The following is a 12,677-nucleotide window of genomic DNA, read 5'->3' on the forward strand; positions in this document are numbered from 1 at the left end:
GGGAAGGGGAGAAAGGGAGGGAAGGAGGGAGAGAGGGGAATGGGAGGGAAGGAGAGGGAGAGAGGGGAATGGGAGGGAAGGAGAGAGAGAGAGGGAAGGAAAGAAGGAGGGGGAGAGAGCTAGGGAAGGAGGAAAGGAGGGAGAGAGCTAGGGAGGGAGAGAGAGAGGGGAGTGGGAGGGAAGGAGAAAAGGAGGGAGAGAGCTAGAAAAGGAGGGGGATAGAGGGAGGGAAGGAAAGAGAGGGGGAAGGAGAGAGAGATAAGGAGGGAAAGAGGGGGAAAGGAGGGAAAGAGGGGGAAAGAGAGAGAGAGGGGGAAGGAGGGGGAGAGGGAGGGAGAGAGAGAGAGGGAAGGAGAAAGGGAGGGAGGGAAGGAGGGAGAGAGATAGGGAGGGAGGGAAGGAGGGAGAGAGATAGGGAGGGAGGGAAGGAGGGAGAGAGATAGAGGGGGAGGGAAGGAGAGAGAGAGGGAAGAAGGGAGGGAGGGGGAGAGAGGGCAGGAAGGAGGGGAATGTAGGGAAGGAGAGAGAGAAGGAGGAGGAGGGAGGGGGAGAGAGGGAGGGAAGGAGGGCGAGAGGGAGGGAGAGAGATAGGGAAGGAGAGAGGGGAAGGGAGAGAGAGGGAAGGAGGGAGAGAGAGAAGGAGAGAGGGAGGAAGATAGAGAGGGAAGGAGAGAGAGAGATGGAAGGAAGGAGGGGAGAGAGGGAAGGAGTGGGACGGGAGGGGAGAGAGAGGGAGGGAAGGAGGGGGAGAGAGGGAGGGAAATATAGAGAGGGGGAAGAAGAGGGAGGAGGAGGAGGGCGAGAGATAGGGAAGGAGGGTGAGAGATAGGGAGGGAAGGAGGGCAAGAGGGAGGGATAGAGATAGGGAAGAATGGCTAAGGGAGGGAGAGAGATAGGGAAGGAGAGAGAAGTAGGGGGAGAGAGAGGGGGAAGGAGGGAAATAGAGGGGGAAGGAGGGAGAGAGAGGGGGAAGGAGGGAGAGAGAGGGAGGGGTAGAGATGGGGAGGGAAGGAGAGAGGGAAGGCAAGATGAAGGAGAGAGAGAGGGAGGGAAGGAGGGAGAGAGGGAAGGGGAGAGAGAGAGGAAGGAGAGAGGGGAGCAAAGGAGGGAGAGAGAAGGAAAGAGGGAGTGAAGGAAGGAGAGAGGGAGGAAGAAAGAGGAGAGAGGGAGGGAAGGAAGGAGTGAGGGAGAGGGAGGGAGAGAAGAGAGACAGAGGGAGGCAAGGAGAGAGGGAGGGAGAGAAGAGAGAGGGAGGGAAGGAGAGAAGAGGGAGGGAGAATGAGAGGAAAGGAGAGAGGGAGGGAGAGGGAGAATGAAAGGGAGGGAGGGAGGGAGAGATGGAGAGGGTGGGAGAGAGAGAGGGAGGAGGAAGAAGGAGAGCCCAGGTTGCAGAATATGAAAGGGCATGTCCATCCTTCATCCTACTTCCAGAAGACAATGCTTCCACACACATCTTTAGGAAGTACTGATGCCCCAGACTCTGGTACCGTTGTCAGGCGGACTATTTAATCACTTTCGGGTGCATGCGGAGTAATATCATGCACTGCATTTCACATCAGCTAAGTCACTGCCTCTTCTATATCCACCGTGCAGGCCGAGACTTTATTTTAAGTGTCAGGAAATGTGCAGGACATTACTCCGCATGCAACCGAAAGCGAATAAAAAGTTCACTTGGCTGAGGAAAGTTTTTTTTTATTGCTACAAAGTGCCTAGGGACCCCTCTCTGCTTCCATCTCCCCACTGCTGATTTTTCCAGCCAGTACTAGAGAAACTGGATAGGAGCAGGAGCACTTTGCACCGCACAGCACCTGAAGCAGCCTGGAGAGGCACCGCCCTCCTCAAAAAATGCCGCCCAAGGCAAATGCCTACTTTGCCTTGCGGTAAAAATGCCCTTGGATATGAAAACTTGATGTTTGAGGTTTTGTCCTCCACATTACAAAATGGGGCTGATTTACTAAAACTGGAGCACTCAGAATCTGGTGCATCTGTGCATGGTGACCATTCAGCTTCTAAATTCTGCTTGTTCAACTGAAGGATAAGGTCACCTTTCGTAACATGTTACAGTACACCCATATTCAGGGTGTATCATGTTGTGAACGGACCGCCCCCTCTGATCCCTGGTGTGACAGCTAGCAGGGAATCTTCTCCCCCTGCTGTCACAATTTTTTAAAACACAAGTTCCAGCAGCCTTTGCGGCTGTCGGCTTTTAGTTCTCAATGAACTGCCATAGCACTGCGGAGCACTATGATATTTTATTGATTCTTCCACTCAGAAAGTTTCTGCCTGCCTGTAGGGGATGTATGGGCACACAGATACACTGCCAGTGTGCAGGAGACCTGCAAGGCATCAGAGATCTGCTGATTGCTGTTGCAATGCTTTAGAGCACAGGGGTCAAACACAAGGCCTGCAGACCGAATCCGGCCCTCCAGGCCATTCCATGTGGCCCTTGCACGTACCCTCTTGTCTCTGCCTCCACCTTGTCTCAGCAGTCTGTCTCCATCCCCCTCTCTACTCTCTCTTGTCTCAGTGCAGCTGCAGCACCCCCTCATCTCTGCCTCCCATGGTCTCAGCATTCAGCAGACTCTGATAACTGACTTCACTCCTCCTCTGGTCCTCCTCCAGACCCTGCACCTTTCTGCTTTCCAGCTCTGCCTGCAAAGGGGGTGCATGGTGGTGTTAGGGAGGGTGTGGGATCCTTGACATCTTATGTAATGGGGGGTGGGGTGCTCTGGGCATCTAGTCTTACAGATACAACTGTCCCTTTGAGGGCAACCATAATGCTGATACGGCCCACGATGGGATGGAGTTTGACACCTCTGCTTTAGAGGCTCAAGAAACAAAAAATAATAAATGCACATTTTTTTTACCTGCAAAAAAAATGTGCCTTAATTATTTTTTATTAAAAGGTGAACTTTAAGCTTTGACAATAAAACCTGAGAGTTGCACCAGATTTCACACTCTCCAGGTTTAGTAAATAAACCCCAGTATGCCCACTGATTTAAGTCATGAAGAAATATTACACTAGACCAGTTTCCAACATTTAAAGTCAGAATTTTAAGTAAAATTATCTAAAAACCCAGCAGGGTTTCCATCAAGGAACTAAGAGCGCTTATTCAAGGACTTCAAGAGCGCTGATTCAAGGACTTCAAGATCGCTGATTCAAGGACTTCAAGAGAGCTGATTCAAGGACTTCAAGAGAGCTGATTGTAGCTTACTGAAAGCATGTTGAATGGTTTCTGACCTCAAACTAATGTTTACAAGCTAAAGCCTGTGTGAACTAGTATAATAGCCGACCAAAGACCCCAGATAAAGGTTGGGTACAAGCAGGGGCGGACTGACCATTTGGAAACTCGGGCACTGCCCGAGGGCCTGGGGTCAGTAGGGGGCCCCATGAGATGCATATATACTATAGGTAGTTATTAAGAGGTTGTTAATTAAGTTATCGTGTCACCCAATGTTTGGTTTCCATTCAGTAGCCAAAAAAGGCATTCAAAAAAAGGGGGTTTGTGAAAAGAGATTCACAGAAAAGCGGCTACATTATGAACAGACCGTGACACTCAGAAAATTTTCCAAAAATTATGCTTTATTACACAGATATAAATATGACATATGGGCATTCGCCCTGGTTTACCATCACCTCAGTATGAGACAATAACACACAGACCTAAAACCATATAAAATGACATCAAGACCGGTCTAAATGTATGTGCAACAGAAAAAGTGACTGCAAGAGTCTAATATCTCTGTAGTACAAACACATAGGTAAACACTTCCCAAAAGAGGTGTATCCAAAAATTATACCATAGGTATACCATAATATTAAATAATGAATTTACACCAATATCATAATGGTGAATCCCGAACAGGGAATCCAAAAATTATACTATGGATATACGTATATCACATGTATGAAATGCAGTAAGCACAATAAGCGTGAAGAGGGGAACAGTAAGCCTCAGGCCTGTTTGGAAAAAGACATAAATGTCAAATATATGATGCAATACATTCCTGTGCCGGCACACGTGGTTGGGGCCCGTTCATCTGTAATGTGAACAGCTGTGTCATAAAGCTCTTGAATGGAAATAAGCCCCATTTATTCCCAGGATGGGAGAAAAGGTGCAGATTGCAGCACTCTGCTTGAAATGGTATCTTCACCACTGTATGTGGACTACACACCACCCTTTGTAGGAAAAGCAAGACATATCCCAAGGAATCTTCTGCCTGTTGGACTATATGCGGTATGTCCTGTATCCTACACAAAGCACCATAATGTCCCCATCCTGTAGTGAAACAAATAATGTGGGAAGTCACTGACAGAGCTTGCACTCAATAAGATATGTAGGTCATATTGATCACAGAGGACCGTATATCTAATGTCCTGTAACAATCCACTCACCACCTGTGCCGTGGATAAAGGGAATGAAAGAGATGTCCTTCATGGATATTGCCAAACACGGCCACAGAGGCCCAGGAACCACCGCTGACATCCGCCGATATACCGCGGGTTCCAGCCCCCTCTCAGCGCCTTTGCTGCTCACGCTTGCCTCATGGCATGTGAAGATGGCTTCCTCCTTATGGGTCAGCGTGCGTTCCACCTAGTGCGCATGACCGGAAGTGACGTATCTGACGTATGACGTCAACGCGTTTCGCCGATGGGCGTATCTCACTCAGCTTCGTCAGGACCAATGGGACAACTGCATTTCAATATCCTATTTATAGTGGGTAAAGACCCACCCATTTATGCAAAAGAGGTGACCTGCAGTTGTTCCTAATGGAAGAAAACAAGGGGGGGGGCTAAATACTTAGCACAGCTACTGGTCTTAATTAAAATTAAATTAGTGGTCTTTACCCACTATAAATAGGATATTGAAATGCAGTTGTCCCATTGGTCCTGACGAAGCTGAGTGAGATACGCCCATCGGCGAAACGCGTTGACGTCATACGTCAGATACGTCACTTCCGGTCATGCGCACTAGGTGGAACGCACGCTGACCCATAAGGAGGAAGCCATCTTCACATGCCATGAGGCAAGCGTGAGCAGCACAGGCGCTGAGAGGGGGCTGGAACCCGCGGTATATCGGCGGATGTCAGCGGTGGTTCCTGGGCCTCTGTGGCCGTGTTTGGCAATATCCATGAAGGACATCTCTTTCATTCCCTTTATCCACGGCACAGGTGGTGAGTGGATTGTTACAGGACATTAGATATACGGTCCTCTGTGATCAATATGACCTACATATCTTATTGAGTGCAAGCTCTGTCAGTGACTTCCCACATTATTTGTTTCACTACAGGATGGGGACATTATGGTGCTTTGTGTAGGATACAGGACATACCGCATATAGTCCAACAGGCAGAAGATTCCTTGGGATATGTCTTGCTTTTCCTACAAAGGGTGGTGTGTAGTCCACATACAGTGGTGAAGATACCATTTCAAGCAGAGTGCTGCAATCTGCACCTTTTCTCCCATCCTGGGAATAAATGGGGCTTATTTCCATTCAAGAGCTTTATGACACAGCTGTTCACATTACAGATGAACGGGCCCCAACCACGTGTGCCGGCACAGGAATGTATTGCATCATATATTTGACATTTATGTCTTTTTCCAAACAGGCCTGAGGCTTACTGTTCCCCTCTTCACGCTTATTGTGCTTACTGCATTTCATACATGTGATATACGTATATCCATAGTATAATTTTTGGATTCCCTGTTCGGGATTCACCATTATGATATTGGTGTAAATTCATTATTTAATATTATGGTATACCTATGGTATAATTTTTGGATACACCTCTTTTGGGAAGTGTTTACCTATGTGTTTGTACTACAGAGATATTAGACTCTTGCAGTCACTTTTTCTGTTGCACATACATTTAGACCGGTCTTGATGTCATTTTATATGGTTTTAGGTCTGTGTGTTATTGTCTCATACTGAGGTGATGGTAAACCAGGGCGAATGCCCATATGTCATATTTATATCTGTGTAATAAAGCATAATTTTTGGAAAATTTTCTGAGTGTCACGGTCTGTTCATAATGTAGCCGCTTTTCTGTGAATCTCTTTTCACAAACCCCCTTTTTTTGAAGGCCCCATGAGATGCCCCTGGTACCTTTTTCATAGGCTTTTTTGAGTTTGGGCAAGGACACAGGGGCCCCATGATCCCCTATTGCACAGGGGCCCCATGAGTTGTCAGTCCGCCCCTGGGTACAAGCATGATACCACTATTGATAGATCTGTTTCTGGTCAGTGTCATGCATATACTTGCATACTTTGGAGGAAAAGAAATGTAATCTCCAAACACAGAAAGGTTTCTTCACAGTGAGAGCTGTGTAAATGTGGAATAGACTCCCTCAAGAGTTGGTTGTGGCCAGCTCAGTGGATTGCTGTAGGAAAGTCCTGGATTCTTCTGGATACACAGAATATAACTGGCTACTAACATTTATAGGTAAAGTTGATCCAGGGAATATCCGATTGCCTCTCGGGGAATCAGGAAGGAATTTTTTTCCCAGCAGGAGCAAATTGGATCATGCTTTGCTGGGTTTTTTTTTGCCTTCCTCTGGATCAACTGTGGGTGTAGGATTATAACTTTTTTTTTCCATGGTTGAACTGGATGGACTTTTTTTTTTTTCAGCCAGACTAACTATGTAACTTTGGTTGCCAGAGGAAAGCCAGAGTGAGACTATCAGCATCAAGCATATCATATCTGTAATCATCACAAAGAACAAGATATTCTTTAAAAAGGGAACCTGTTGTGATAGATATCTATTTAACACTTTGACTTTGCTTTGCAATAGAAATACAGCTGCTATGTAGCCCAGGACCTGACACCCCTAAAACCTTTAAGGCTTCCCATTTATAAACCTGTAGCAGTCCTTTGATGCAACTAGTAGACCAACAGAAAGAGTGTTCATCAGCCGTCTGTTCTCTCGTTGACACAGTAGGTACATTATCTCTGGTTTCCAAAAGAGGGGTTCTATCAGCTGTCCTCCTCAAAATAGTAGGCTCTTCGGCTCTCTCTTCCAACACAGTGTTTCCATCAGTTGTCCTCTTCAACAGAGCAGTTCCATCAGCTCTCTCCCCCAACAGATAGCTTCCATCAACAGACCAGTTTCATAAGTTCTCTCCAACAGATTTTTAACTTCAGCTGCCCTTTCCAACAGACCATTTATATCAGCTTTCCGTTTCAACAGAGTTCTCCCCTCTGTGTCGTGCAGGAACACACGCATTGATGCACCTCCTGGTGTGAACAAGCGCCTAAAGCTCTCTCACCCCAGTTGGTCATGAAAAAAAACACAAAGCACCGGTCATGATGGGTTAAAAGTCGAATCAGTAAAAATATTTTCATAACTAGTTAACTCCTCGCCCTCCAGAGGATTTACCCCCCTTCCTGACCAGGCCATTTTTTGCGATATGGCGCTGCGTTACTTTAACTGACATAAATTGAAATTTATGTCCTTTTTCCCCATAAATGGAGCTTTCTTTCGGTGGTATTTGATCGCCTGTGCATTTTTATTTTTTTGCGCTATAAACAAAAGAAGACCGACAATTTTTAAAAAAAAAATAATAATATTTTTGACTTTTTGCTATAAAGCATATCCAATAAAAAAAAAATCATATTTCGTCATAAACTTAGGCCAAAATGTATGTCTTTGCTAATAAAAAAAAAAAATACCAATATGTATAAATTAATTTGAAAGTTATAGCGTTTACAAATGGCGGTATAGATACTGGGATTTTTTTTTTAAACCAGTAATGGCGGCGATCAGCGACTTATAGCGGGACTGCGGCGGGCATTCTGACACTGGGAGGGGGGAACTGACTAACTGCCACTGACATCCCCAGTGACACCAATACAGTGATCAGTGATAATAAAAAGCACTGACAATGTACTAATACCACTGGGCAGGAAGGGGTTAACATCTGGAGCGATCAAAGGGTTAACTGTGTGCTGTGTTTTACACGATTTGCTGTGTGTGTTTTACTAGGGAGACATGCTGTGCAGAGAAATACACAGCAGCATGTCCTTGCTGGCAGGAGAGAGACTTGTGTTGTTTACATACAGGTCTCTCCCCTGCCAGCTTTCCCCCGATGATCGCTGGGTGCCAGCGGAGAATGTCTGGCCAGGACCCAGTGATTGACATCCCTAGCCACCAATGGCGGCGCGGACAGGGCAGCGCTTGCACGCACTCCCTACCTGGAAATGCAACTCACATGTATATATATATATATATATATACACATATATATATGTGTGATTTTGTGCAGCCCTGTCGCCCTGTAGCAGTATTTCTGCTATAGGGCAGCAGGCAAGTGGTTAAACTGCAATTGCACACACTGCTGAATAAATCAGATCACGCCGGTTCAGAGCAGAGAACTCAGATAGTGTTTAATACTTCGCGGTTTATCGTCACTTTCTTGCACTGCGAGATCAATAACACTGTTCATACTGCGGGGGGGGGGGGGGGGAGGGGGCAGCGTAATAGTCCATAGTCAGCAACATCAGCGATGCTAATCAGGCAAAGAAACAGTTTAAATAGAATAGCACCAGAATATACACCTGTACAATAAATATTAGGTAAAAAATAACTATACATGTATAATATGTACAAGTTAGCGTTCTCTAGGGATGTGCAAAATGCAGCCGGACAAACAGCGATAAAGCCGGGCGTTCAGGACTGGCACCGAGGCTCTGCATAGAAGACATCGAGCGTCACGAGGGGGAGGAGCCTTTTAGACCTCCGTACCCTGTACAAGAGTTGCTGTGTCTGTGACACGGATAAAAACAAACAGGGAGGCCGGTGCAATCTTCATGCCGTCTTTAGATAAGAGGTGTATATGGCGGTAACCTATGTAATGGGGCACAAAAAAGAAACGTTAAATATCATTAGATGGAATTAAACAATATACTCAAAGCTTAAGTTTAATCGCCTAACCGATGGCTCTTCTGGATCTGTGAAGTAATCTTAAAGTGTTACTAAACCCCGGACCCTGCATTCACTATATCTTGTCTCCCCGGACCCTGCATTCACTATATCTGGTCTCCCCGGGCCCTGCATTCACTATATCTGGTCTCCCCGGACCCTGCATTCACTATATCTTGTCTCCCCGGGCCCTGCATTCACTATATCTGGTCTCCCCGGACCCTGCATTCACTATATCCGGTCTCCCCAGACCCCGCATTCACTATATCCACTCTCCACGGACCCTACATTCACTATATCTTGTCTCCCCAGACCCTGCATTCACTATATCTGGTCTCCCCAGACCCTGCATTCACTATATCTGGTCTCCCCAGACCCTGCATTCACTATATCTGGTCTCCCCCGGACCCTGCATTCACTATATCTTGTCTCCCCAGACCCTGCATTCACTATATCTGGTCTCCCCAGACCCTGCATTCACTATATCTTGTCTCCCCAGACCCTGCATTCACTATATCTTGTCTCCCCAGACCCTGCATTCACGATATCTTGTCTCCCCCGGACCCTGCATTCACTATATCTTGTCTCCCCAGACCCTGCATTCACTATATCTTGTCTCCCCGGACCTTGCATTCACTATATTTGGTCTCCCCGAACCCTGCATTCACTATATCTTGTCTCCCAGGACCCTGCATTCACTATATTTGGTCTCCCCGGACCCTGCATTCACTATATCTTGTCTCCCCGGACCCTGCATTCACTATATCTGGTATCCCCGGACCCTGCATTCACTATATCTGGTCTCCCCGGACCCGGCATTCACTATATCTGCTCTCCCCGGACCCTGCATTCACTATATCTGGTCTCCCCGGACCCGGCATTCACTATAACTGCTCTCCCCGGACCCTGCATTCACTACATCTTGTCTCCCCGGACCCTGCATTCACTATATCTGGTCTCCACGGGCCCTGCATTCATTATATCCGGTCTCCCCGGACCCTGCATTCACTATATCCGTTTTTCCCAGACCCTGCATTCCCTATATCTGGTCTCCCCGGACCCTGCATTCACTATATCTGGTCTCCCCGGACCCTGCATTCACTATATCCGCTCTCCCCGGACCCTGCATTCACTATATCTGGTCTCCCTGGGCCCTGCATTCACTATATCTGGTCTCCCCGGACCCTGCATTCACTATATCCGCTCTTCCCGAACGCTGCATTCACTATATCCGCTCTCCCCGGACCCTGCATTAACTATATCTGCTCTTCCCGGACCCTGCATTCACTATATCTGGTCTCCCTGGGCCCTGCATTCACTATATCTGGTCTCCCCGGACCCTGCATTCATTATATCCGGTCTCCCCGGACCCTGCATTCACTATATCTGGTCTCCCAGACCCTGCATTCACTATATCCGCTCTCCCTGGTCCCTGCATTCACTATATCCACTCTCCCCGGACCGTGCATTCACTATATCCGGTCTCCCACAGTACACAGAACATGGAAATGCAATTATTTTAGTAAATATAAACTGCTTAATACCTTTTCTCATCAGCAGTGTCAGTGTCCAGCAGAGCCCCGGTTAAAGCTTAAAGGAGGAGTTTTCATTCTCCTCTGATGGTCCTATGAGGCTGCATGACCCCAGACCCTCTGTCTGGACAGTGTTGATTGGCCCTGTGCTGATCACATGCACTCTCCCATACACACTAAACTGAGCATGTGCAGCTTGCCCCCAAGGCCCTGTTCTATCAGCAGATGGACTGGGGACAGTAGAAGAAGGGGAGGTTCAGAGAAGACAGGATCAAACAGCCTTTTTACACAATGCGGAGGATTAACCCTTAGGTTCCACAGTGAGTATAACAAGCATGCTTTACTGCAAATACAGACTGATTGTACTGCTGTGGGCTTAGTAACATTTAAAATCTATTAGAAAGGACACCTCTGAGGACCACAAGTACTACTATATATATGAGATGAGTATTTATTTTCAAATGGGGGTCCACTTTAACATTGTAACAATGTTGTTACATTGCATTTTGTTTAAAGCGGTAATAAACCGCAAGAAAAAAAAATAAGGTCCCCTGCGAGGTAATGTCATAATGTGCTAGTACAGAATGCATCACATATTAGCATGTTATGTAAAACTTTCCTTAAAACGGATGTCAATGGACCAAAAATGTATGTAGACGGATGAAGATGGATTAAAACGGATGAAAAACTGATGAAAAAACGGATGTAGATGGATGAAGATGGATTAAAACGGATGTAAACGGATGAAAAACAGATGAAAAAACGGATGTAGACGGATGAAGGTGGATTAAAATGGATGTAGATGGATGAAGATGGATTAAAACGGATGTAGACGGAGGAAGGTGAATTAAAACGGATGTAGACGGATGAAGATGGATTAAAACGGATGTAGACGGATGAAGATGGATTAAAACGGATGTAGACGGATGAAAAACAGATGCAAAAATGGATGTAAACGGATGAAAAACAAATGAAAAAACGGATGTAGACGGATGAAGGTGGATTAAAATGGATGTAGATGGATGAAGATGGATTAAAACGGATATAAACGGATGAAAAACAAATGAAAAAATGGATGTAAATGGATGAAGGTGGATTAAAACGGATGTAGACGGATGAAAAACAGATGCAAAAACGGACGTAGATTCATCTGTTTTTTCTTTGAAAAATGTGACTGAACTGAAGATTAAAAACTCCCGTGTGAAAGGACCCTTACTTACCTGATCCTGCACTCCTCCCCGCAGGTAGACCAGTCCTTGCAGCATCTTCTCCCCCCAAGCTCTAGCCGTTTAGGATCCTGATGTCATCAAGACCAACACAAGATCCATAGCCCTGCATTGCTGGTGTTGACACTGCCAGACTGTGGGGGGAGCACGGCTTGCTGGAGGAGCGGAGGATTGGGTAGGTAAAAGTGTTTCTTCTCTCCCTCAGACAAAACAGGCAATTAGCTCTTGCCCCAGGTTCACACCTAAGCGTTTTCTGCAGTGTCTGTGCGGGTGGTGCCGCTGTGGATCCACACGAAAATCCGTGCAGCTGCACCACCAGCACAGAGGAATGCGGATCCGCAGGCGGTTGCCATTATAAGTGCAGGGACTGCGTGTCACGGACATGGGAGTCCCTTCAAATGAACGGGCTCTCGTGCCCATGCAAAACGCGACCTGCACAGTCCAATTGATGTGAACCGGGGGTTAAGCTGGGGTTTAACTGCTGACACCACTGACAGATCGCACCCTCTGTCACATTACTCACCTGATTTGATATTCTTGAAGGGTAGAGTATATTGTCCAACAAAGTCATTCCTTGTCGTCTTGTCATAATCCTCCACCACGAACCTTACCAGGGCCAGCTCCGGAACGTGGATTTTAAACTGCAACTTTTCATTCCACATTGGGTTAAATCCTTCGAATGTAGATGGAGAGAAAGACAATCTTAATGTACGATTTCAGTGGAATGTAACTTTTCTACAGAGACACATCTAAAGGAATTAGCGGATTACCAAGATACAGACATAAACACAGGCCTGATGACTTCATGAGGACGAAACATGTTGGGTAGGGCTAATTGCGTCACCTCCGGTTTGCCAGACTTCAGCCGTGGAATGCAGGAGCGTTCCGGCATTACTGGCTTCTTAAAGCGCCACTACTTTTCAATATCTGTAAGTGCAACACTTTGTGTTTATAATAAATGGTATGACACAGTGCATGCATGGTCCGAGCGGAGGAGGAG

The 12,677-nt window shown here is 46.6% G+C and overlaps 1 protein-coding gene across 2 annotated transcripts in view; it reads right to left on the reverse strand.

Moving 5' to 3' along the window:
- Positions 1-8,358: 8,358 nt before the first annotated feature.
- Positions 8,359-12,677, reverse strand: part of PLCD4 (phospholipase C delta 4) — a 121,093-nt gene continuing 116,774 nt past the window's right edge. For both annotated transcript variants that reach the window (XM_089662589.1, XM_089662588.1), the window contains 2 exons: positions 12,201-12,350; positions 8,359-8,844 (listed from right to left, as the gene is read on the reverse strand). In XM_089662589.1, coding sequence (XP_089518715.1) covers positions 8,729-8,844; positions 12,201-12,350 — 266 coding nt within the window. In that variant the 3' untranslated portion in view covers positions 8,359-8,728. The remainder of the gene's footprint in view (positions 8,845-12,200; positions 12,351-12,677) is intronic.

This window comes from Staurois parvus, unplaced genomic scaffold, assembly GCF_062004578.1.
Source record: "Staurois parvus isolate SC_StPar_1 unplaced genomic scaffold, SC_StPar_1.0 ptg001495l, whole genome shotgun sequence".
NCBI classification, from domain to species: domain Eukaryota; kingdom Metazoa; phylum Chordata; class Amphibia; order Anura; family Ranidae; genus Staurois; species Staurois parvus.